General features: G+C 27.5%; 1 protein-coding gene across 1 annotated transcript in view; it reads left to right on the top strand.

Annotated features, from left to right (window-relative positions):
* Positions 1–25719, top strand: part of ash1 (histone-lysine N-methyltransferase ash1) — a 229911-nt gene that overhangs the window by 184409 nt on the left and 19783 nt on the right. Inside the window, exons 24-26 of the mRNA XM_075354323.1 lie at positions 5306–5648; positions 9479–9667; positions 23552–23807. Of these exons, the coding sequence (XP_075210438.1) occupies positions 5306–5648; positions 9479–9667; positions 23552–23692 (673 nt within the window). The 3' untranslated portion in view covers positions 23693–23807. The remainder of the gene's footprint in view (positions 1–5305; positions 5649–9478; positions 9668–23551; positions 23808–25719) is intronic.

Below are 25719 nucleotides of genomic sequence, written 5' to 3'. Positions count from 1 at the left end.
CTTTTTTGTGGAAACCCACATCTTCAGTTGTAATTTATTTTAAATGTTTATATCAAATTACGTACTACACCCAGATACATTCAAATTTATCAAGGTAAATATAAAAATATTTTATTTTAAAGATTAAAAATAAATTAAATTTTAAAATATAAATTATAGAAATTAAAAGATTAAAAACTACATATATAAAATATGTTGGGTAAAATTAACAAAAATAGAAGGACACACAGCTCGTATTTGCCAAAAGAAATTGGACTTTAATTAGAAAAAAACAACTTAATCTTTTCTATAAAATCATAACCTTAAAAAAAATTAAATGAAATTACGAAATAAACATAACTTAATTCTATACAGAATTTATACAAGGAAAATCAGCTGAATCAGCATATCAGTAATAATAATACATGACAAATACATAAATATACATTTTTCAAATAATTATTTTGAAAATCTACAATTGAACAAAACCTGAAAACAAAGGAACTTAAACACCTTCTTTTACAATTATATACTTATAAACATAACATCAAAGAACATAGTGTAACTGGAAAACTGTTGTATTACAACAGTTTTCCAGTTATGGACACTATATGGATTGACATATTCTGTAACAATGAAAATTAGCAATGAACAAATGTGATGAACTTAGAAAAATAAATTACAGTAATTTTTATCATTGGCACTGGCCTTTTCTGAATTATGAACATCATCATACTTAGCATTAAATAATTAAAACATGTAATTCTAGTTTATTGTAGAAAAAAAGGCCATGATAATATTCCAGTACAAAAAGAGTTAATTACAATATAATCAAATTGAAATGAGTAATCATATAAATAGAGGTTCATTTTAGTAAGTAAGTTTTCTTGAAAATATGAAATTACAAAGAAGTCCAAAATCATAACTTCACATCAGGAGTTATTTTCTTTTGATTAATTTAGAAGGAGTAATATGAATTCAGTTCATGAATAAATAAGAATTAATATCTGCGATTAACAAATTACATTAAATTAAATGAAAGAGTTAATTATAATATAAGCAAATTGTAATAAGTAATATATAAATAGAGTTTATTTAGTAAGTGAGCTTTCTTGAAAATACATAAGTTTCTTAGCCATTCTCATGTTAACGACTTCCTTTTTCTAATTTGTGAAAAATAACAATACTTGATTGAGCAAAACAATATTTAAAATTGATTAAAATTATTAACAACAGCAATAATCTTAACGCATGAAAAATGATGTAACATAAAATATAAATAAACTGTCTTTGTAAAATTGTTATTTTCCAAATGAAATCAGAAGTTTGTGCAGTTACAAGGGTCAATGGAATACAGTAAAAAAACATTCTTGAAAGTTGCTAAAATGTATATAAAATGTTATTAACCAACACATTAATGTTTGTAATATACATATTTTTATAATTCTGAAGTAGTATTTAATTACAAGTAGATTTGATAATAACGATAGTTGGCATTGATAGCACATAGAATATGTTACACATGAAAAATAATGACATAACCTTTATGTAAGCCACCTTGCATGACTATACTTGAATGAAGCAATGGTTGTATAAGTCAATCTTGAATTTCAAATACATAAAGTACAATTAGTAGTGTATTTCACTAATTTTACTAATAACGTAACTGTTTAATATAATAAATAATGAATAATTTGAACTTGCCTTAATCACACATGAATATTTGTAAAAAATAAACTCATGAAAATGAAGTACACATAAATACATACAGTTTATGTTTGGCGTTGTCTACAATGGCATATCAAGAATACAGAGGTGAAACGTTGTTTAGAAGTTGAACAAGACATGGCGTCTCAGATTTGTAGTAATGAGTTTGGAGAGAATACTGCATCGATAAACTTGGCTGGTTTGTAGTAACAGAACCACTTTCAACAGAGTACAAGACGATATGGAGACGGGGTATTGCCACAGTTAAGAGTGCAACGAATGGTGACGAGAATAGCCAAGCTATACAAGAGAGAGAGAGAAGAGAAGAGAACGATCCACACATAGTGAAAGTCGGATCTGAACTGAAGACTGTACGAGAGAGAGAGAAGTGACCGAGTCCCAGGTCCACACACAATGAAAAACTTTTCTGGACTGAAGAAATAGTGGCGTGATGAGAAGAGGGGGAAACAAACTAAGGCAATAGACCTAAGAGAGTGTGTGTTGGCAACAAGAGATAGTGTTTAAGTGTTAGTATGAGAACGATTAGAGAAAACGTGTGGAATTCGGGAATGAAGACAAAACAAAAATAATCTACAAGCAAGCAGGCCATTAAAGGATTACGTAAGACTGATAAAATAATTTCTGAATACGCACAAGTTGAAAAAATGACATCAGGGCAGACAAAGAGAAATAGACTTCTAGGAACTATGACAATATTTAAATTGGTGAGAATAAAAAAAACACTTAAGACTAATAGATATTATGACTAAAACAACAATAAATAATGCGAGATATGAACACGCTGACACTATTAAAGATGACGTAACAGTCAGTCAAGTTGGCGCCGAGAGGAATTGATATCGAAAACAAACCCAAACAACCTATTTTAAAAATACACTTATGATAAGCCTTACAAAAAATGCAAAATAAATTTACCAAGTCTGTAATAATTGCAAGACTCAACCATAACCTTGAATTCATTGGAATAAACGCAACTTTATGCAATGGCGTAAACAAAATATAACATCAAATTTGGTAAAAATTGAAGTAAATAAGTAACTAGGATGAAATGCACCATGTAACTTGACCAGACAATGTTACAGAACTCTGTGAATTTGAATTAAATTAGATTGAATTATTCATTAACATTATTTGAAAAAGTGCTGCCATCTACTGCAGCTTTTATGATTGAAATAATTCCTTTATTGCATAGTAAAAATTTAAAAATAAAAATACTAAAATAATGAAGTTACAAGAATTGCATATTAAATTACATGAGTGCTGCTGTCTGTTGCAGTTTTTATAAGACAGCCTTCCTCAAATACTGTCTGATGATTTATCAAATTGATATTTTGTTTTAATTTATATATTTAATATTTTTAATTTTATCTCATCTTTGTTTATTTCTAATATTTCTAAATGTGTATTAATATCAGAAATAGAATGTATACTGTTTCTTAGATGGTTTGTCATATTACATAAACCTAATATATTATTTTTGTAATTTCTATAAATGTTCAAGAATTGTAAATCCTGTAATGTTTAGTAATCCTTAATGTGTGTTATGTCAAATTGAAACATCAGTTTATAGAAAACCTACATCTAATTATATAGAAATTTATAAAATATATGATTATAAAAATAACTTATACAAATATGATTATTAGAGCAATCAAACTCACATAATAAAAAAGAAAAGTTAAATAATGAAATAAACACCATAAAACATAATAGTGGTTGAAAATGGATATGGTATTACTTTTAATTAATATTTATAAATAACTACTATTAAAACACAATAACGAACTAAGTAGTTACAAACAATTCATAATAACACACAAAAGAGTGAAAAAATTTACATAAAGTATTTATATTATTAATAGTATCATTGAAACATTACTAAAATTTACATTAAAGAAATATTTAAACCAGTGTACAAATTTAATAAACGCATAATAAAACATTTAAAAAACAAAAGTAATAATAATAAAATAAACTGGGTGGAATTTTTGAAATTAAATGTAATGATTGTGATGGTATTTATATAGAAAAACCAAATAGACTTTTAAAACTAGATTTCTTGAATGTATAGAAATTACAAAAATAAGAAAAATTAGGTTTATCTAATGTAGCAGAGCTTTATAATATTATCAGAAATATTATATTTCTGATATGAACACAAATTTAGAAATATTAGAAATTAATAAACATGATATAAAATTAAATATATTAACAAAAATTACATGTATAAATATAAACAAAATTTTAGTTTGATAAACCATCAGACAATTTTTGAGTGAGATGGTCTTATAAAAACTGCAACAGATGTTAAAATTAATAAGCAATTTTCACTATTTTAGTTTTTTTTTGTATTCTTATTATGCAATAACAGAATATCCATCATGGAATATCCATATATACATTTCAGCATATATACATTCCATCATGAGGATGTGGATCCCACAAAAGTATTTTCATGAAAAATTAAGGTAAGATAAGTCTTATCTCAGTATTCTGTACTAGATGGTTTATTTAATAGAATTTAAATTTTAACCCTGCAGTGGGTAGCTTCAGTTCAGTAATGATAAAGCAGCTAAGTAACAACAACCTTTCAGACTTTTCACAGGAATCACAAACAATCAACATCTTTGAAGTTATGTGTTAAGCTGTAGAGGGCTTAGTATGAAAGTTAATTGTAGATGTCATTTATCTGTAAATAACATCTTACAGATTTTTGTTATTTTAATTTAATCCATTAATAGAAGAATAATTTTACTTTTATTAAAAGACAATATTGATTTTTAGTTAATGGTATCTTTTGTAATATTGCTTTTTTATTAGACTAATCTTTTAGATTTGTTTTTCAATTACGTTTGCAGTTTAGGTTTACTGAAATTTGTTTTGTGTTACAGTAGAGATAAATTCTAATAGTATACAATTCTTTAGATTGAAAGAGTGCTTTATTAATTTTTTTTTATACAGTTGTTGACCTAAAAGGTTGGTAATCCTTTTTTGAAACTGGAAGGGAGTACATGAAAGATTACACTAATTTTCTCATGTGTACTAAATCTCTGAATACACTTATCGGAAATTAATGTAGATGTTCACCTAAGAAGATTATGTAAAGATTAAATAATATAAGAAGATTTAAGAATTTACAGAAAAATAAAAAATGAAATTTTGAACCGAGATAAAATGAAAAAACCCACAATTTTGAGAAGATAATCTGAAAAATGAAGATGTGCTGTTGGATTCTTTGAATTATTGGATCATTTGAATAAAGAGTGGATATTGAGTACCCTATATCATGAATAAGACTAAATTGAAAGGAAAATGTTGAAATTGTATAGAAAATTTATAATTACTGGCTGCATGATAGGAAGCATTATTAGAAGATACATCCAAAGTTGAAGAGAATGCAGTAGCGTTGTCTTTGTGAATACCCAAACCAAGCATTAACTGGAATAATAATGGATGCATGTTTTATTTATAATTTAATATATATTTACTACTTGGTTTAGTGTAATAGTTATTTATTATTATTAGCAGATTTATTATCTAGTTACAAAAATTTTTGAATTAGGTGTTCCTATATAATTTTTTTTTTTTTTTACTCAAGGGGTGAGCGATTTGCATTTGGCCATCATTATTTACGACCGCATGAGACATACCATGAACCTACACGTAAATTCTTTCATAATGAAGTAATGCGAGTACCACTTTATGAAGTTGTTCCGATAGAACTGATTATGGGCCACTGTTATGTACTTGACTTAAATACTTTCTGCAAAGGTCGGCCTGTTGGAGCTGATCCACAGCATATATACATCTGTGAATATCGTGTTGATAAATGTGCGCGTCTGTTTGCTAGACTAGCACGACCTAAAGTACCTCCTGTTTGTGTTAAGAGCTACGCCTTTGAGAAATTTGATACCAGACTGAAAATATCTCGTACATATACTGTAAGTATGTAATATTTGGGGCACATTCTATGTATAATGTTTCAGTGATTTATCTGAACTCTTACTGTTTGCCTTAATTAAATTAAATCAGATTAAATTTGTAGATCTAAAGAAGTGTTTTTATAATTACAAGTAAGTTTTGTAATTTGATAAGTGTGTTTCAAGATATTTGTTAATTATTAACAAAATGCATCTGTATCACTTTTCCATAATAATTTGATACTTTTGTTATTCAATTTATTAAATGATTTTTAAGTTTAGGAATGTTTATTAAAAATCATTATTTTTTTTTTTTAGAATTTGTTTTTGTATGCATCCTTTATCATAGTCCGTATACTGAGAAAGTAAAAAGATAATGGTGTGAAAGTAAGATTCATGGGATAAGTAACTTATGACATGGCAAAATTAGTTATTTTGAATCTAGATATTTTGAAATTCTGAAGTTTTATTTCTATTGGCTCAGGCATTATTATCTTGGTTGTACATTAAAAAAAAGGAATTATAATCAAATTTTAGCAATTTTGGCTTGTATCAGGTTATTTAAATAAAATTCTGGTTCCTCTCAAACAATTAATGCTGCTGTTTGTTCAGGCTCATCATAAAACAAAAAGTGATAGCTGTTTGAACAAAAAATAACAGTGTAAAAAACCCTGTTATAAGAAATAAATCTGGGCATGATTGCAAGTAAATAGAAAAAATGTCATCAATGCTAATAAAAATTTAATGTAATACAGATATTGTCTCTTTTTTTTTATTTTATAAGATATTCAATCATGAAAAAAGGATTCCAGCATTTGAAAGTAAATAAAAAATAAAAAAATTATAAACCATATTTATAATTCTTATAAGTATGACTCTGGAAACTTCATGTTGTTGAATTTGGTTATAGAAGCACTTTGTGATTCCAGAATTATAACTTGTAAAAATTTCACACTGATTCTCTGCTTAAAGGGAAAATGAAAGCCATATTTAAATTACTGAAACTTAGGTGTAAGTTTAATGGCTTCATTAATACAATTTTTAACCTGACTTATTGAATAAAACAAGTTCCAGAGCTAGTAATTATTTTTAGAAAATTATTGTGAAACAAAAAATTGTTTCTAAATTTTCCAATCTTTCTTGAAATTTATAAAGTGCACCTTGTGTATTTCCATGACAATACCTATAAAAAAAATTATATCTGCATATTCTTCATGAAATAAAAAAAACATTTTTAGAAACTGATACTCATGCACTATGATATTCTTTAATTCTGAAAGCATACAAAACTATTTAATGCAATACATGAATTTCAATTGTTGTTGACTTAAACTGGCAACTTAAAAAATTTCTAAGTTATTTTTTCCAAAACTATTTCTAATTAATGAATTTTTATTTCCTAATATCTTTAATATAATTTAATTTATACTATGATAATAAACTATCATCTTATTTAATTTTTCTTTTTATTTATTTTTGATAAATGATTTTATTTCTAGACATTTTCCAGTAGTGAAATTATTTTTGTTTTGGTTTAAAATTATAAGTATTTTTCTACCATATTTATGTGGTTTTTATACCATATTGGCTTTTTTAATAAAAAACCAATTTCTTAAATTGTTAAAGTTCAGTAGACTTTATGTAAATTTTCTCAAAATTCCCTGACAGTTTAATGAAGTTATCTTATGTCCCCAATTTTTTATGCTTTACTATAATTTTCTAAAACATTACTAGAAATACATTTTAGGGATCTGTTTTGTTCAATTTTTCCACTCTAAAATTTTATGAAATCATAAAATTTCCCCCTAATTTAAGTTTCAAGAATTTCCTTATGACTATTTTATCCTTTGAGCAGAAAATTTTCATCAGCTATAACTCAAAATTAAAATGTTTTCTGAACCACACCCACATTTATATGAATTTTTTTTTCTTGTAAAATTTATCTTGAAATACTTCCAATTTATTCATGAGATATCCTTAATATAGTGCCTTAAGTTTGTAAATTTATAACAACAACTTTCTCATTTGTCTCTACAGCTAGTAGGCCATAAACTTGCGGACAAAATATAATATCTTACTTTTTAGACTAACAAATTCAAGCTTTTGTAATTTTTTTTCAAAGATTGAAAACACCGAAATGAGTATCCCAGTGTCTGAAATTATTACAACATTTAATTTAACCTATTAGTTGGGAGTTAGTGTTAAATTGTAAGAATTTTGCTATATTATTTTCAAAGTAATATACCACTGTGATAATATTTAGTAATTTTTTATTCAGCCAGTTTTATTTTGTTTTAGAATAGTAGCTCACTTTTTCTTCTGAAATAAAAAAGGGCCTATGGGATACATAAAAACATGTAAGTTTTCAACTTAAAAGAGGCCCCATCGCTCAGTAGTAATAAATGCATATATTGGTGTGAGTTGGTTAAAATAATGAAAATGTGGTACGACTGGAGCTGGATTGCGGAGGACTGTTTATTGTCTGCAGATTTGACTATTGCCAGTCTGTGTTAAGGATTGGCTTTTGAACAAGGTTTTATAATCATGTGTTGTTTGTTATGTGGTTAATTGTTGGAGAATGTGTATGTGTGATGGAAATTTATTTAGAGACAAGATTTCGTGTTGTGTGATGGTGAAAGTCTGGAAAAAATTTGAAATGGAAGCTACAGTGAGGAGAATGCTGAAATGTTATCCATTTCAAATGCAGGTTTTCTTCCATGAGGTAACTAATGCTGATTATGATAAAAGGGTTCACTGCTGTCGATGGTTCAAGAACTTTATTAGAGGCAACATTTGCATTCTGATCAAGTGTTTTTCATAGTTGCATGGTTTCATCTTGGTATGTCTAATAGTCACAACTCCTGTGCCTGGGATACTGAAAAACCACGCATTTTCTTTTTCTTTGAATCTCCCCTATATCCACAAAAAATAGGCTTATGATGTGGGTTTTCAAGGTGATAAATAATGGGACTGTTGTTTTTTTTGAAAAAACTGTAGAGTTTGCCGTCTGTCAAGAAATTATCCAACATTTGATGGCCTTACTGCAAGAGGATGAGCATGACTACTGGTTGCAACAGGACAGCACCTCTCGCCATCATACAGTTTGCTTTACTATGGATATACTACAAGATCTTTTTGGTGGAAGAAATATTTCTAAAGGTTTGTGGTCACCAAGATCCCTTGATCTGATTAGTCTAGACTTCTTTCTGTGAAGTTACTTAAAAGAAATTGTTTATAGGAGCAGTCCACACACCCTGCAGGAATTGAAGACAAACTTCATCCAAAAGATGAAATGCCCTCTAGGAAATAGACAGGGTACAGCTAACAAGAGTACCAGGAACATGATCAAATATGTTGTTAAGTGCCTAGAAGTGGGTGTACGTCATTTTCAATATCTTCTGTAAATTATTATTTGTTTGCTAATAAAATAATATAGACTAAACTAACTGATGGGGCCTCTTTTAAGTTAACACCCTTTAGCTGTTCAACTGTTTTTTAATCTTGTATGTGACATTAATAAATTAATTAATGTGTAAGATTTCGATTTGATCAGTTACGATGATTTTTTTATAATGTGTATGTTTTGTAGGTGTTTGGTTATTTTTCTTTTGGATGCTGTTTGCAGTCATAAATTTTATTAAAAATAATAATTTTTTTTGTATTTGTATAACTTCATAGTTTTGCCTGATTGTTATGTGAAAGTCATGATGATTTGAAATGCATTATTTTATTTTTGTTGAAGAGTATAGTATCTTTGGTAATTTCTGTAAAGTTATTTACAACTTGTATTTGATTTATAATCTCACAATTTTAAATAAAATAAGGTATAATTTTATTACTTTCTTTTTTAGCCACATGGCCCAGCAAATACAAAACCAACAAGCAGTGCTGTTTCCAGAGGAAGAGGGGGGAGAACTTCAACTGCTCATGATAATGATGAACCTGTGTCTACATCGGCTATTAGTGCTGCTAATGGTGGAGTGGCACCTACTCATCCTTTCCCATCTTCACCTGAAGATGATGAAATGCCTCTAGCGAGAGTAAGAGATACTGCGATTGCTTTAAAGGCATGTGTCTCACACTTTGCTTTTCTCACTTCTCAGCTGTGCTGGTTTTTTTAATGTTTCATATTTTAACAACGTCTTTTATCACAAGCTGTAAAAATATGCTTTCTACTTAATATGATATGTAAAATATCTGTTATGTTTTGTTAATATGAATTGGTAATTGTATGTAATATATTGCAGGATGTTCTAATAATTGTTTTATAATTGGTTTGTAATGCATATTTTTGTGATGGGTTAAAAAATTTATTGATACTACACTTTTTACAACTTCATTATATTTTTTAGTCATTCTGTTATCAAGCGCATGATTTAAAAAACTAACTCATCTGCCAAAGTACTTGATAAGCTTCTCATCTTTATAACTGGCTGAGGCTCATCAGAAAAATTAAAATTATAAAGTAAAGTAAAGTAAATTATAAATTATCATAATTTTAAAATTATAAAGATTGAATAAACACTATCATGGCTAAATTTTTATTAATTTTATCACTTTCTGCCTGTAAACTAGTCTCATCTTGCGGTCATTGTTTTCAGTGTGTTAAATTTTAACTTTATTAACTATAAACTGTGCCATTTCAACTGTAATTAAATTTTTTAAAGAAATTGATTTTTATTGAATTCCATATTATTTTTTTTTTTTATCATCCATAAATCAAATTATTCTTCCTCTTCTCATCTTCTAAAACTTAGTTGCTAAATTTTGACCAAACAATATTAAAATTTTTAACATTTTGATTTTCTTTTATTCATTTATTTTTTGAGTCATGATCCAGATATGTAGTAAGACATATTTAATTTTATGTGTAATATAATGAAAAGTATATAATTAAAGTTACGTTAAATCTAATAACAAAAAAATTTTTTATCAACAGTTTACTCAGCCTTATTAATTCATTAAAAAAAATTATACTCACAATGAGTACATTAAAATTCATTTTTAGCATACCAATTTTAACAATTTCCTGCTTTTTTTGTAACATTTTTTAACGACATTTTTTTGTATATTTTGCCCAAAGTCTGTGATTTTTTTCCACAGAAGTAAATTATACTTCTGTGATATATGTGACTTATATTATTAGGCATTTGGTAGCAGGAGTCCTGCTAGGCTTAATGAATGTATGTGTTAACACCTGTGTCAAATGCAGTGATTTGCTTTTTTGTTTCATATTTCAGTCATTTAAAAGAGAATCTTTTTCTAAGGCATCAGTCAGTTGACTGGTTATTATTATGGTTGACTATTATTCTCTATACCTTTCTGTTCTGTGTTAACTTTTTATATATTCATATTTTGCTAATTCTACATACAAGTGTCAATCAAGTTTTTAACAAGTATTTTGTGTTTTAACATTTTGTTTCATTTTACTTAGTCCAATGGTTTCTCCAAATCTGCAAATTTCATTGGGGGAGGCATTATTCTTCTCAAGCTTGACTTCCCTGAAAATAGTATGAGGATCAGAACAACTTCTCTTGCTGATGTTTCTCTCTCTGAAATCATAATTTAACACAGTACTCTTTCATTTTCTATTTGTCTATCTTAATGAGTATTTATGATGCAAGAGCCATTAAAATGATCTCTCAGCACTTTTCTAGTTTCGTAAATATTTTATAGATGAATAAAACTTATTCAGTCCTATTTCTCCTAGACAGTGTAGTAATTCAGATTATATGTCATCAGTTCTTTACTGCTTTATTTATATTTCAACCAAATTGTGCCCCAGCTTACATTTCAAGGCAAAATTTAAATGTAACTAACACTTAATTTTTTGATCTCATCAAACCCACGTAAACAGACCTTGAAGATGTATATATACATAGAAAACAAGTGACATATTTATTACAACACTTTTCATCTTTTTACATTAACTTTTTCAAAAGTTTACATTCTACATTGCCTATTACACTTTATTGTACCACATACTGTTGGACATATGGGTACTATTGGACCCTCACTAACAGGCAACATGTTACATAAAATACAGAACAAAAAAATTAAAAGTGCTCCCAGTGACAAATATACATAGTGCAACAATAACATCATTAAAAATTCATATAAAGTTGTCAGTTTAAAAAAAATAAAAAGTGTTGTTTTCAGAAGCACAAAAATTATACAAGATATCACAGTGCAATAATAAAGACAGACATGCTAACAAACACTTCAACCTTGATGGTCTGGTAATTATAATTTTTAGTATACAAAATAAATTTCACTGACTAGTAAATACTGCATTGGTTTACTGGATTTACTTTTACCCATAGGTATGGTGAAAACATGCAAGCACACTACTTATCAATTATCCTTTGCAAATCATTTCACAGAATCAGGAGTTTCATAAAAGTTGTTATAAAATGAAGTTGTCATAAATGTGACATTTAGAATATGTAAAAACATTATTTGACAAAATACAAAATATTAACTGACAAAAACAAAACATTAAATATATTAATATAATAAACATGTTTATTAACAACTTTAAGATGTCTATCACTATCAGCAGAACCATCTGCAATTAAGTTAATTAGAGATGAGACTACATTATAGTAAAAAATGTAATGGAATCATATTTTGTGATATTTAAAAAGCGAGCTGTTATTTTTATTACTTTTTTAAAGTATAAAAGTTACTTTGTCATTCTGATTGTAAATTTTACCTTTTTAAGTGTAAAAATAAGCTTGGGTGTTTGAAGGTTTTTCTATGGTGTATAAATGTGAGAGCCAAAGGGTCAAAAAAAAAATAAGAAAAAATTTAAGGGTAGGAATTTTTTGGGATAATTTGAATATTTTTAATAGTAATTTTACTATGTGTTGGGATGGATAGAGTTTAAACATTTTGTTTGGATGGTCAGCAGATTCTTATCTAACCACACAAAGTAAATGTTAAGTATGGTTCTTCATTACTGTCTCCTGGCCACCATTTGTTACCTGGTACTAATTAACATCATGTTTTGTTCTTGCTGAACGTAGGATATAACACTATTTTATTGTGTTTTGTCACTTTTAATGAAATGGAGTGCAACTATTTGTGGATACTGATTAAGTTTAATCAAAGTTCGTTCCATTTTTGTATAATCCACTCGCCCATCTAATTGATTATAAATAAATATGACTGCAGGAATAAAATTGTAATGATTTTGTATCTTTACAATGTACAGAACTTCAGTTGGAATGCACAACACAATTCTAATGCTGTTTAGAGAACTATGTGTTATAATGCAGTAAAATATTTTTGTCCATCTGTATTAACCTTGTTAAAGAATCATGATGTTTGCAGGCATAAAACAATATTGGTAATTATTTGTGATTACTAACTATTTTTTACATTCTACCTGTCTTCTGATTAGTTTATTTTATGTGAATTATTTGACTTTTATCATGCTTCAGTTAAAGCATTGTTGGAATTGTGCTGGAACATTCCAACAATGTTTTTTATCAGTAGTGCTAATGTTTCGACCCACCTAGCCATTTGTCTTTCTTACTTAAAAGAATGGTGTATAGAGTTGGATTACATTAAATGGTACACACTTGTGCTATTTAAATAATAGTTGATTAGCATGAAAGCCATAAAAATAATAAGTTAATCTTCAGTCACATATTGATAGGATGTTTGCATTAATAGATCATTGCAATTGATTTTTGGTTGTGTAATTAGTGTTTTTTTCTTTTTTGCATTGTTTTTTGTGGCTTTTTTGAGTGACTTCCTAAAATTTGATGGGAGAATTAATATTACAACTTCTCTTAATCAATGATTTCATTCATGCTGTGGCATTTTCTAATAATTCATAATTTTATCTGCAGTATCTTTTAATTGACAAATATTATCATAACATTATAGGCAATTGTTTCATAGTGGCTAACCGAGTTAACAAACTAAACAAGTGAATTTACGATTTAAGATTGTGTTTAGATTATTTGTGAAGAAAATTAAATTTATTCATTATTATTTTTAAATTCATTTTAATAGTTACCTTACAACTTTGAAGGTTAACATTTGTTTATTAATAAATTTTCATTGTAAAGTTCTAAAGTTCATATATATAAAATAATAGTTAAACGAGACTTATCAGCCATTAATATGGAAATTTTGCCAATGTTAGAAACAGTGAACTTCATTGAATTATTTTGTCTTTCAAAATGCATTTTTATAGTTATTTTAGTCTATAATTTACTTTTTCTTAAGATATAAACAACATTAAATTATTTTTTATTTTAATTTAAAAAAGTGAAAGAAATTATGTAATAAAGAGGAAAGTAAGGAAAAAAATAGTTTTATTTTTCAATTATCTATATAAATAAAAATCTATATAAAAGCGTTTGTTCAAAATCTTAAATCTCCGAAAGTTATTTACCGATTGCTTTGAAATTTTGACACAACGTTGCATTTGAATATGCGCGTATTTTTATATACTTACTATTTATATACCTCACTTTTTTCTGTTTAGCCTCCGGTAACTACCGTTTAGATAATACTTCAGAGGATGAATGAGGATGATATGTATGAGTGTAAATGAAGTGTAGTCTTGTACATTCTCAGTTTGACCATTCTTGAGATGTGTGGTTAATTGAAACCCAACCACCAAAGAAAACCGGTATCCATGATCTAGTATTCAAATCCGTGTAAAAACAACTGGCTTTACAAGGACTTGAACGCTGGAACTCTCGGCTTCCAAATCAGCTGATTTGGGAAGAAGCGTTCACCACTAGACCAACCCGGTGGGTTACTATTTATATACCTAAGATGTCACACCTGTGACAGGTAAAAACATGCTTTTTTGAAAAACAACACTATCTGTTTGACATAAAAACAACACACACTGTACTCAATTTTTTATGATTCCATTTCAGTGTTTCTGATCATGTGTGTCCGCTATAGACTAAAAAAACTACTGGATCGATTTGTGTGCAGGGAAAGAGGGAGAAAGGGAAAAATCAGAAAGGGAAAAGGTAAAAATTAAAAAAGATGAAAGGGAAGACGGGGAAAATGGAAAAAAGAAAAAAGGGGGAAAACAGGAAAAAGATATGGAAAGGAGAAAAAAGAAATGGGGAAAGAGAAATATGGGAAACAAAAATAGAGGAGGAAAAGAGGGGAAATAGGGAAAGGGGGAGTGAAGAAAAAGAATATGGGAAAATGGAAAGGTTAAATTTCGTGAAGTTCCATAATATTCATTTTGTTAATGTTCTATCAAACTTTCAATTTCATTTAATATATCTACAGATAATAATATATCTACAAATCTAGCTATGTGAAGCATTGCCAGGTCTGCTAGTTTTAAATAAGTCTTGCTTAATAATCTCTGAACATGGGGTTATACATACCTATTTTTCCTACATTTTTTGTATTTTACTTATTTAAAAGAACGTTTTTATATTTACTTTTTAAATGATAAAATAGGGAAACATTCTCTCTTTCTATATTTTTTTGCCTTTGTTTTAATAAGGTTAAAACATATTGGATGTAGAATTTTAGCAGTATCTGAGGAATTGGATTTACAGTTAAAAAATAACAAGGTTATTTTCCTACATTCTGAATACAGGACATATCTGTTACGAAGTGCAAACTTAATTCTTTTGTTAGTGCATTGTGCTTACATTTAGTAGCTCATTAATTGATTATTTTGTTGGGAGTACATAATTATTTACATTATTTATTTATAGGAAAATTTTATAGTGACATTTAGTCACTTATCCATTTTCCAGACTACGGGAAATTATGATTTTATCTGTTAAAAAAAAAACATCAAAAATCTTAACTAGAATTCTATAAAGAAGAATTGAGAGGAGAGTGGAAGAAGTGTTAGGAGAAGACCAATTTGGTTTCAGGAAAAGTATAGGGACAAGAGAAGCAATTTTAGGCCTGAGATTAATAGTAGAAGGAAGATTAAAGAAAAACAAACCAACATACTTGGCGTTTATAGACCTAGAAAAGGCATTCGATAACGTAGACTGGAATAAAATGTTCAGCATTTAAAAAAAATTAGGGTTCAAATACAGAGATAGAAGAACAATTGCTAACATGTACAGGAACCAAACAGCAACAGTAATAATTGAAGAACATAAGAAAGAAGCCGTAATAAGAAAGGGAGTCCGACAAGGATGTTCCCTATCTCCGTTACTTTTTAGTCTTTATATGGAACTAGCAGTTAATGATGTTAAAGAACAATTTAGATTCGGAGTAACAGTACAAGGTGAAAAGATAAAGATGCTACGATTTGCTGATGATATAGTAATTCTAGCCGAGAGTAAAAAGGATTTAGAATAATAAACAATGAACTGCACAGATGAAGTCCTACGTAAGAACTATCGCATGAAAATAAACAAGAACAAAACAAAAGCAATGAAATGTAGTAGAAATAACAAAGATGGACCACTGAATGTGAAAATAGGAGGAGAAAAGATTATGGAGGTAGAAGAATTTTGTTATTTGGGAAGTAGAATTACTAAAGATGGATGAAGCAGGAGCGATATAAAATGCCGAATAGCACAAGCGAAACGAGCCTTCAGTAAGAAATATAATTTGTTTACATCAAAAATTAATTTAGATGTCAGGAAAAGATTTTTGAAAGTATATGTTTGGAGTGTCGCTTTATATAGAAGTGAAACTTGGACAATCGGAGTATCTGAGAAGAAAAGATTAGAAGCTTTTGAAATGTGGTGCTATAGGAGAATATTAAAAATCAGATGGGTGGATAAAGTGACAAATGAAGAGGTATTGCGGCAAATAGATGAAGATAGAAGCATTTGGAAAAATATAGTTAAAAGAAGAGACAGACTTATAGGCCACATACTAAGGCATACTGGAATAGTCGATTTAATATTGGAAGGACAGGTAGAAGGAAAAAATTGTGTAGGCAGGCCACATTTGGAATATGTAAAACAAATTGTTAGGGATGTAGGATGTAGAGGGTGTACTGAAATGAAACGACTAGCACTAGATAGGTAATCTTGGAGAGCTGCATCAAACCAGTCAAATGACTGAAGACAAAAAAAAAAAAAACCTAAATCCTCTCTTTCTATTACTTGTTTTCATAATAATTTATTGTTGAAAAATTCAAGTTAACTAATAGCAGTACTATAATGATGTATAGTAATTGTATGAATATTATGAAACAATTACAAAGTTGAATATTAGTGATATTCAATCAGAATATGAAAAATATTTTTTGAATAGTACACTTTTAACTCAATCTTTTGTGAGTTAAAACATAATTTGTTTTGAATATATGTAATGATACAATAAATTTTGATTTTGACTAAAGGAGAGTTGAAAATGAGGAGACAAAAACTTAAAACCCTTAAAAAAGAGAAAGAACAGAAGATGAACAAGTTTTAAAATTGAAATTAGTTAAGAAATTGATACCAATTGTGAAAAAAAAAGTGTTTGATAACAGGAAATTTTTTTATCACTTCTAACTGGCATTGACAAACCTGGAATAAATTTAAATTACATATAGTGTTTAATTTTAGGAACTGGATTATTAAATGTAGCTTCAGTTGTGGCATTCTACCCTTATTTCATATCGCTAAATTTTCAGGTTTTACTATTTTCTGAGATTTCAGAAGTAGAGAATTCTTCTGTTTCTAGCAGTGCAGTTTATTGTCTTACCTAGAATTTATTATTAGTACTTTTGATATTTGTATTTTTTTTTTGTTTAATTTCAGTTGGTAAGTAGGATTTTCTATGATCAGTTTATTGTTATTGTTTTTAAAGTTACAGCAAAATATCAGTAGTTTGAATTAATTGGGATCTAAGTCAGTTGAATTTTTAATTTGTTTGACTGCACATTTTTAAACATAGTAGGTTAAAATAAGAATAATAGAACATTATAACTAATTATTGTATCAATAAATAATGGTCTTATCCATTTTTTTATAAGTAGAACACAGTTACAAACATGCTTTATAACTTGAAATGTGTACAAATAATAATTTATAAAAAAAAGTTCAGAAATATTTTACTGGCTGTGAAGAATGTTTTAAAAAAGACAGTCAGTAGACTCCAGAAAAATAATTCTTTTTTTGAGAAATCAAAAATTATTTGAAATAATAGCTAGTGGTTTTTTTAACAACATTTTGCTGTTGCAAGATGACTTTCTTTTATTAAAATTGATTTCTTTTATTAGATGGGTCAGTAAATTGATTGTATCAAGCTAGCAGAGTCTGCAGTGCATTGAGTGGTTCAACATTAGTAGGCGCAGTATTAATGTTATTTTGACTCATTATCTTTTGTCAGAGTTATTTGAATTAAAAAAATTCTCTTTTTGTATTTTATAAATGGGAGATCTCTAACCATGTAAGTGACCGTTCTTTACTATTCTTTTACATCTTTCTCATCACAGTCTTCAAACCTGAGAGTTTATTGAAAAAGAAAGTTGTGTCTCATTTACTGTTTATTCTCCTTTCCATCAGTGTGAGTATGATCATTAATTGTTTTTGTTCTACAAAAGGACACATGCTTCTTACATTAAGCATACTACATAATTATTTCAGTAGCACATAATAGTAATTTAATATTTATTTTTTGTGCTTCATAAAGGCAATATAAGATTTATGATAATATGTACACATATTACCGGGTGATCATTTGAAAAGTTACCACATTTATTATTCAACAGCTATCAGTCCCATTGTATTTCTGTTTGCAGGCTTGTATACCTTTCTTGGGGAACTTTTACAAAATTATTTTCAAAGGGGTGGAACCTATCCTCTCCGCTACTCCTACCCCAACTCAAACATCTTAATTGGCAATGTTAATATTTAATTACATTAATTGACAACCCAAAAAAAAATTAATGAATTTTGGTGAAAAGAGAATTGAAATTCCACCTACCTCTTTGCTCGGTAGGTGCGAAAAACCATTTGGGTAGTACTTTTTTTAAATTTGTCCAACAAAAATAATTATAAAACTACATGATATTACTTCTTAAACCATATGAAATAATCATCTGTGTATTGAAACTATGAAAATTATTTTTTAAATTACCAACAAAATTTTGTCCTTAAATGTTTTTCTAAATTTTCAAGGGTTGAAAACTTATTTTTTTAAAATGAAATGATGTAGCTTGTGATGCCTCACTGGGAGGCCCTTTGAATGACAAGTAATTTGGTGCAAATAAAATAAAAATTGGTTCACCAGTAGTGAAGTTATGATTAAAAATATATTTTTTTAGGTTTGTTGGGATACAGTGTTGCTGACCCAAAGCATTAGGCCTGAAATCGTCTGTTCTTAAAAAGATGGGTTTTACGTTTCTCCAGAATTGAAAAAATGTACCAGTAAACACAACTTTTTAACTTATACATACATACATACATACATACATAACTTAAGTTATACATACAAAAAACCAATAATAAGGTTCTTTGCTGGCAACACGTAGAAAGATTGATTATCTTGTTATAACAGGTTATAATTTTCTACCGATTATTGAGATCTTAGTTTCTATGGTAAATTTTTGCCTTTCATTTTTTGTCATTAGTACATTTGTCTCGCTAAAATGACTTACAATCTGAAAGAAAGGATTGAACAAATTTTTACATATGGAGAATAAAGTAAATGTGTTTGAAGAACTTCCCAAGTGTTTAATAAACGGCATCTAAATAAAAATGTTTCACACTCTTACATTGAAAAACTTGGGCATTGGATAGGTAAAAGAGGAACAGTTGAGTGACAGACAAGATCTGCTGATTTTACACCACTGGATGTATTTTTTGTGCGGTCATTTAAAATCAATAAAAAATTTGTACTAACAAGAGTTGAAAAATAAAGTTGTAAGAGCAAGTAAGGATGTAACCAAGGAAACTGTAATAAAAGTAAGATGTGTATGAATTTCAACAAAGATTTTATTATTGTTTACAGGAAAATGGGAATCATTTTGAACAAATGATTTAAAAATTGATACTTTTATTTTATTGAGATAGAGAAAAGCGTAAAAGTGTTTCATTTATTATTTCTTAAGGACTCATATTGTTAAAAACCTTCATAACAAAATTAACTAATGAATAATTTAAGCTTTATTTTTTGCTTAACAATTATTCATTTATGAATTAGTTTTTATTTAATCATTAAGTTCTGGTAATAAATTTTTCAACATTTTACCAGCAAAGAAGTAGGCTCCTTATTGGTTTTTCATATGTTTTAACTGATATTATAATGCTATGTTTACTGGTATGTTTTTTCAATGCTGGAAAAGTCTAAAACCCATATTTCTAAGAAGAATGGACAGTTTTAGACCTAATGCTTTGGATTAGTAACACTGCATCCCAACATAATCTAAAAAAATACATCATAATTTCAATACCAGTGAACCAATTTTTATTTTATTAGTACCAAATTACTTGTCATTCAAAGGCCCCCTCAATGAGGTGTCACAAGCTGCATCGTCTCATTTAACAAAAAGTGTTTTCAACCCTTGAAAATTTATAAAAAACATTTAAGGATGAAATTTTGTGTTGGTAAAATAAAAAATAATTTTCAGTTTTAATGCATAGATTATGATTATTTCAAATGGTTTAAGGAGGAATATCACGTAGTTTTATAATTATTTTTGTTGGACAAATTTAAAAAGTACTACCCAAAATGGTTTTTCACACCTACTGAGCAAAGGGGTGGGTGGGATTTCAATTTTATTTTCACCAAATATTCATTATTTTTTTCGGATTTTCAATTAATGTAATTATATATTATCATTGCCATTTAAGATGTTTGAGTTGGGGTAGGAGTAGCAAAGAGGGTGGGTTCCACCCCTTTGAAAATAATATTAAAATGTTTCTCCCAAAAATGGTATACATGCCTGCAAACAGAAATACGACGGGGCTGATAGCTGTTGAATAATAAATGTGGTAACATTTTAAATGATCACCTGGTATATGCTAGTAATGAATAGCCACAGTTAGATACATTTTATATGGAAATTAGTTTATGAAATTCAAAATGATTTTCAAGACTGCAGAAGATAATTTTTACTTAACAATTAAGATAGTCAAATTTCCCCACTTAATCAGTAACTGAGCATCTCATTTGTAGTTTCACATCATAGGCTTTTTATTGAACTACTTCATCCAACTATTAGTTTACACATTTCTTTCTTTGGAGCGCTCTCCTCTGTACTGGAGAAATTAGTAACACTGTGAACAGCAAAGATTGTTGCCTCATGTATTGCACGTTCTTTGTAGTTTCTCACAATCCATCTTAGTAATTCATTTCAGTTATTCATTTTCATGTTTCTTGTATGGTATCATTAAATTCTGTGGCCTATAATTTATGTTAGTATGTCTCAATGCTTTCATCATTTGCTTGGTTTGGTGATGATATTTTATTATGTTTATCTTTTATATTGTGTGATTTGCAGTAGCATTATAATCATGTTTTTTTTTGTAGTCTACTCAATTACTTTTTGTTTATTACTTAGTCTAAAAAATGATTTATTACTAGTGATTGGTTATTACTAGTCTAAAAAATTTTAAATATAACAAAAATACTTAAGAGTAAATTATGCAAGATGTTGGAAGTCGCAAGTTGTGGTCCAGATGTGTAATCTAGTACCCACCGGGTTGGTCTAGTGGTGAACTTGTCATTGCAAATCAGCTGATTTTGAAGTCGAGCATTCTAAGGTTCAAATCCTAATAAAGGCAGTTACTTTTATACAGATTTGAATATTAGATTGCGGATACTGTTGTTCTTTGGTGGTTGGGTTTCACTTAACCACAAATCTCGAATGGTTGACCTGAACTGTACTAGACTACACTTCATTTACACTCATGCATGTCATCCTCATTCATCCTCAAGTAATACGTGAATGGTAATTCCGTAGGCTAAACAGGTGAAAGAAAGAAAGAAAGGTGATAGTAAGTTAGTGTGTGAAAAGGTTTTTTTTATGATCTTCATTTAACATAACCAAGTCAGTCTTAATTAATTTTTTTACCTTCTGGAATAATATCTAGTCATTAGAAAAGATGAGATTATTAAACTTAACATTATGGATTTGGGATATTTATTTAAAGGTTGCTTTATCTGTTATTTTAATTTTTCTGGTTTCGCATCTTCATCTTTGAAGAAATACACATTACATTTCCTTATTAATTTTTGACAACATTTTTAATGAATTTGATTCATTTAATAAACAAAACTTTTACTCTATACAACCAACAGTTATGAAGATTTCTTTTTTGACTTTAGAATTAATTAACTTATTATGATATCATGTTCCCAGTTTGCCATTCTTAAACGAGTACATTAGTTTTTGAATTTAAATATCTTTGAATACTATGTAATGATTTGAGCAGATGAATGAATCTATTCTAATTTTAAAATATAATAAAGGAAGAATGTTATTATAAACAAAGCTTATGGATATGTCTTACAGTAAAAGCTATATAATGCTTTTGGTTTTTAAATTTCAATGCTTGCAATAACTTAATAAAGTAAAGTTAAATCAGTAATTATTTCCAGATTTTAATTGTTGTGGAACTGAATTTTAATTAAATCGCATGTAATTACAGTTAATTGTTGATGATTTAGTAATTTATTAATAATTTAATGTTAAACCTTATGTAAAATTTTCTTCAACATAAAACAAGGTATTTTCAGATTACAGGCAATCCAATCACAATTTTATATTTACTACTGCACAATTTTTTATTTTTTCTCAACATTCATTTGAATTTAGTTCACTAAATAAAACTCAAACTTTTTAATTTTTTTTAACTTTAAAGTAGAATTTCAAAAAAGAAATCTTGTTTTGTATGAATTAATTACTTTTTCACTCATATAGTGTTAAAGGTTTGTTTATTATGCAGTAGTATTTATGTATGTTAACTCAAATGATGTTATACGATTTTTTCTTGCTTGCCTTAAATTTCAAAACAAATTGTAATTCTTATACATTAACTCAACGGGAAATATCTGCTTAGGGTATATATCTTGTAATACTATTTTATATTGTATCTAGTTTTTTTTAAATTTATTTCTCTTTATATTTTAATGGAATCTACACTAAATTCTGATGATCACAGACTAAAATGTAACAGACTAGAGTGCTAAAGTTATTTAATTGCTTTTGTGATATGTTAAGAGTGTTTTTATTTTTGTTTTTTTAAGATTATAAATGTGTAATCAGTTTTAAAATTTTTCTTTCTACAGTGAATTATTGTTTCATAAATATTTAATGAAGAAATCATCATTAATTAGAGTTTTTTTAAAGATTAGCTATGGATTTTAAAGTTTACTTTTTTTGTTCATAATGTAAAATTAATAACTTTCTTCTGTTTGCTATAACAGCTTTATGAAAATGATGATCCCAAACAGTTTTGAATATTGAATATTAGGAATTGTTCCATTATATAATACTGTTTTCATAAAGTTAAGGTATTAAATTGTTTTGAATTAATTGGTAAAATGAATATTTTGTGTTTGTCTGAGTTAGATTATAGAAGTTTTAAAAAAAAAATAATTTTATAGTTTGCTACTGTAAAATAATTTATTCCCTATCTCTGATGTAATTTAGAATTTGTGTAAAATGGTCTCCAGCATTATTTGTCCAGTACGTTTCCTAAATACTAAAGTTTCAGTTTAATTAGATGCATAATTATATATATAATCACCAAGTTAGTTATTATTAATATCTCTGTAGGCTCTGTGTTAAATGTTGTATTCCACTTTGATTTTTGTACTAACTTCCACTAACCTTAGTATTCACTAGTGTATCATTTGCATGTTTTGTCTTGAAAATAATCTCAGACATTAAAAGTAACTTTTTTAGTTCTGCATAGAGGTTAAAATTCTTGTTAGCCAAATTGCTTTAACAATACTAGTTATTTTTAGTGGTAAAAGTTTTTACATATTGATGTTTATGTTTCCTCATGTTACAGAGATCGCAGCAGAAGCAGAGATTAAATGGTATATTGTTGCGATTATTAGCACGTTTACCTACAAAACAACCTCTAGACTTATCATATCTGCTTGAACCTGGACGTAGACATCGTAAACGTCCTGCATTGCTCAGCCCATGAGAATGGCTACTGCGCTGAGCTGAATGGAACTAAATATTTAGACAATGTTAGAAGATTCTTCTGGTAAAGAGTTTTATCATTGTCCAGTATTGACTGAAGTGATAGAAAATGTCTGGTAAGCAATAAAACAAGACATCGACACAGATAAGAGTATAATATTCACAACAGAAAACAGAAATTCTTTCTTTTTTTTCATTGTAGAATGTTGTTTTATGATGATTCATTTCACCCATGTTTTAGTGTCTTTTTATCTTTTTACATTGTGATATTGGGGTAGATTAATTACTTTTATTTTCTTTAAAAAAAAGGACAATATTTTATATAAATGTGTTCTAGAATATTAAAAATTTTTATTCATTAAAAAGAGAAAAAAATTTGGATGTTTATATTTTCAATAATGAATTTAATTCATTTCAGGATTCCATAATTTAATTTTTATTCTTTATTACTTTAAAAAAATTTTGCTATTTTTGTGTAAATATTTTTCAATAATTTTTAACGATCTTGTTTGTTTTATTTTTTACGTACATGGATACATAATTTATAATCAGTTTTTACCTAATGTACTCTTAATTGTGTAGTTATGCTCTTTTAACATAATTACATAATTTCACTTTGCACTTATATATCCTTAATCTCCTTTCTGTTATATTGATTAATGGGTTCTTTTTTTAATTTCAGTACGAGATTTTAAAAATTACTTTATTTTGTGATTTTGGTATCTGCTGGTGAGTTACTGAATACATAGATTTACAGTTGGTTTACAGGTAAACCTATAGAGTAGTAAAAATATGAAAATATTTGTTTAATTGTATACAAATAAAAATGGCAAAGATAAAAAATGGGTTTATCTTTAAATATTAAAAAATATATATATATATTTTTTTTTTAAATCGTTGATGAGTTATATAGATAATGTATTATTATTTATTTGTGTTATGTTTTGTAATATAAGAAAGACAGTTTTTTTTTCAAGAAGGCACATGTATCATTACTAAGATGTAAAATTATATACATATGTATATATTAATAATTTATTATTATGTATGTAAATAATACAGATGTGTAATAAAGTTCAGAATTTATTATTTTTTCCTCATTTGTATGATTTCATAATCAATATACATGTGCCTTTCATTGTCATCAGATAAGAATGTTTACTAATATGAAGTTGTTAATTGTTAAATTGTTTTTGTAATTAAAGTAATGTATTATATATGGTAAAATTGATGATCATGATGAAAATAATTGTAATGAAAAGATGTTATTTTAGTCAATGTTAAATTTATTTATTTTAATCTTAAAAAAAATTTTATGTGACAGATACAGAGCTTGTTGGTAAAGAGTTGGTGGTTGTGTAATGTATTGTGTTATAATTAATATAATATTTAATTATTTATTCTATTAAATCTATAAAATAGATCTATTCAGAAAAAAATTCTATATTAGTAAGTTTTTTTTTTAATAATGCTGTTCTATCCATCTATTTATTTATTTATTTTTTACGATTGTCATTTCTTTTGTTTTATTTTGTATTAATGGATTTTAGCTTCTGTGAATGCAGTAGAATATTTATCAGCACTTGTTGATAAAAAAATTTTAAACTCAAAATTTTCTGAAATTTTTAAGTTGTGTGTATATTTTTTTAATTTTTTTATTATGTAGACAGCACTTCTAGTGTCCAAATAAGTTGATTAAAAAAATGTTTAAACAAAATTTTATCCTTGCTTTTGAACGTCATGTGTTAATTTCAGTTTTATGCACATTACTTGTTGTTAATCTTCTAACCTAAAATTGAAGTTAAGATATGTATATATGAGAGTATTATTTGTGTATGTACCTTTTTCATGAACTAAACACATTATAGACTTGCCGAAGTAATTTGAGGACTGCCCATCAAGTTAAAGGCTTCTTAATACTATCTGATGCTATGATTTTAACTTAAAATGAATTCTTTATCCGTGCTTATCTGCTAATTTGCTTGCATAGTATCATGAGGAAGGATTAAGATTTGAATGATCATTTTT

The sequence above is a fragment of the Lycorma delicatula genome, chromosome 1 (genome assembly GCF_047948215.1).
Source record: "Lycorma delicatula isolate Av1 chromosome 1, ASM4794821v1, whole genome shotgun sequence".
NCBI classification, from domain to species: Eukaryota; Metazoa; Arthropoda; class Insecta; order Hemiptera; family Fulgoridae; genus Lycorma; species Lycorma delicatula.
Note: the sequence above shows the minus strand (reverse complement) of the source record. Positions and strands in the feature narration are given on the sequence as shown.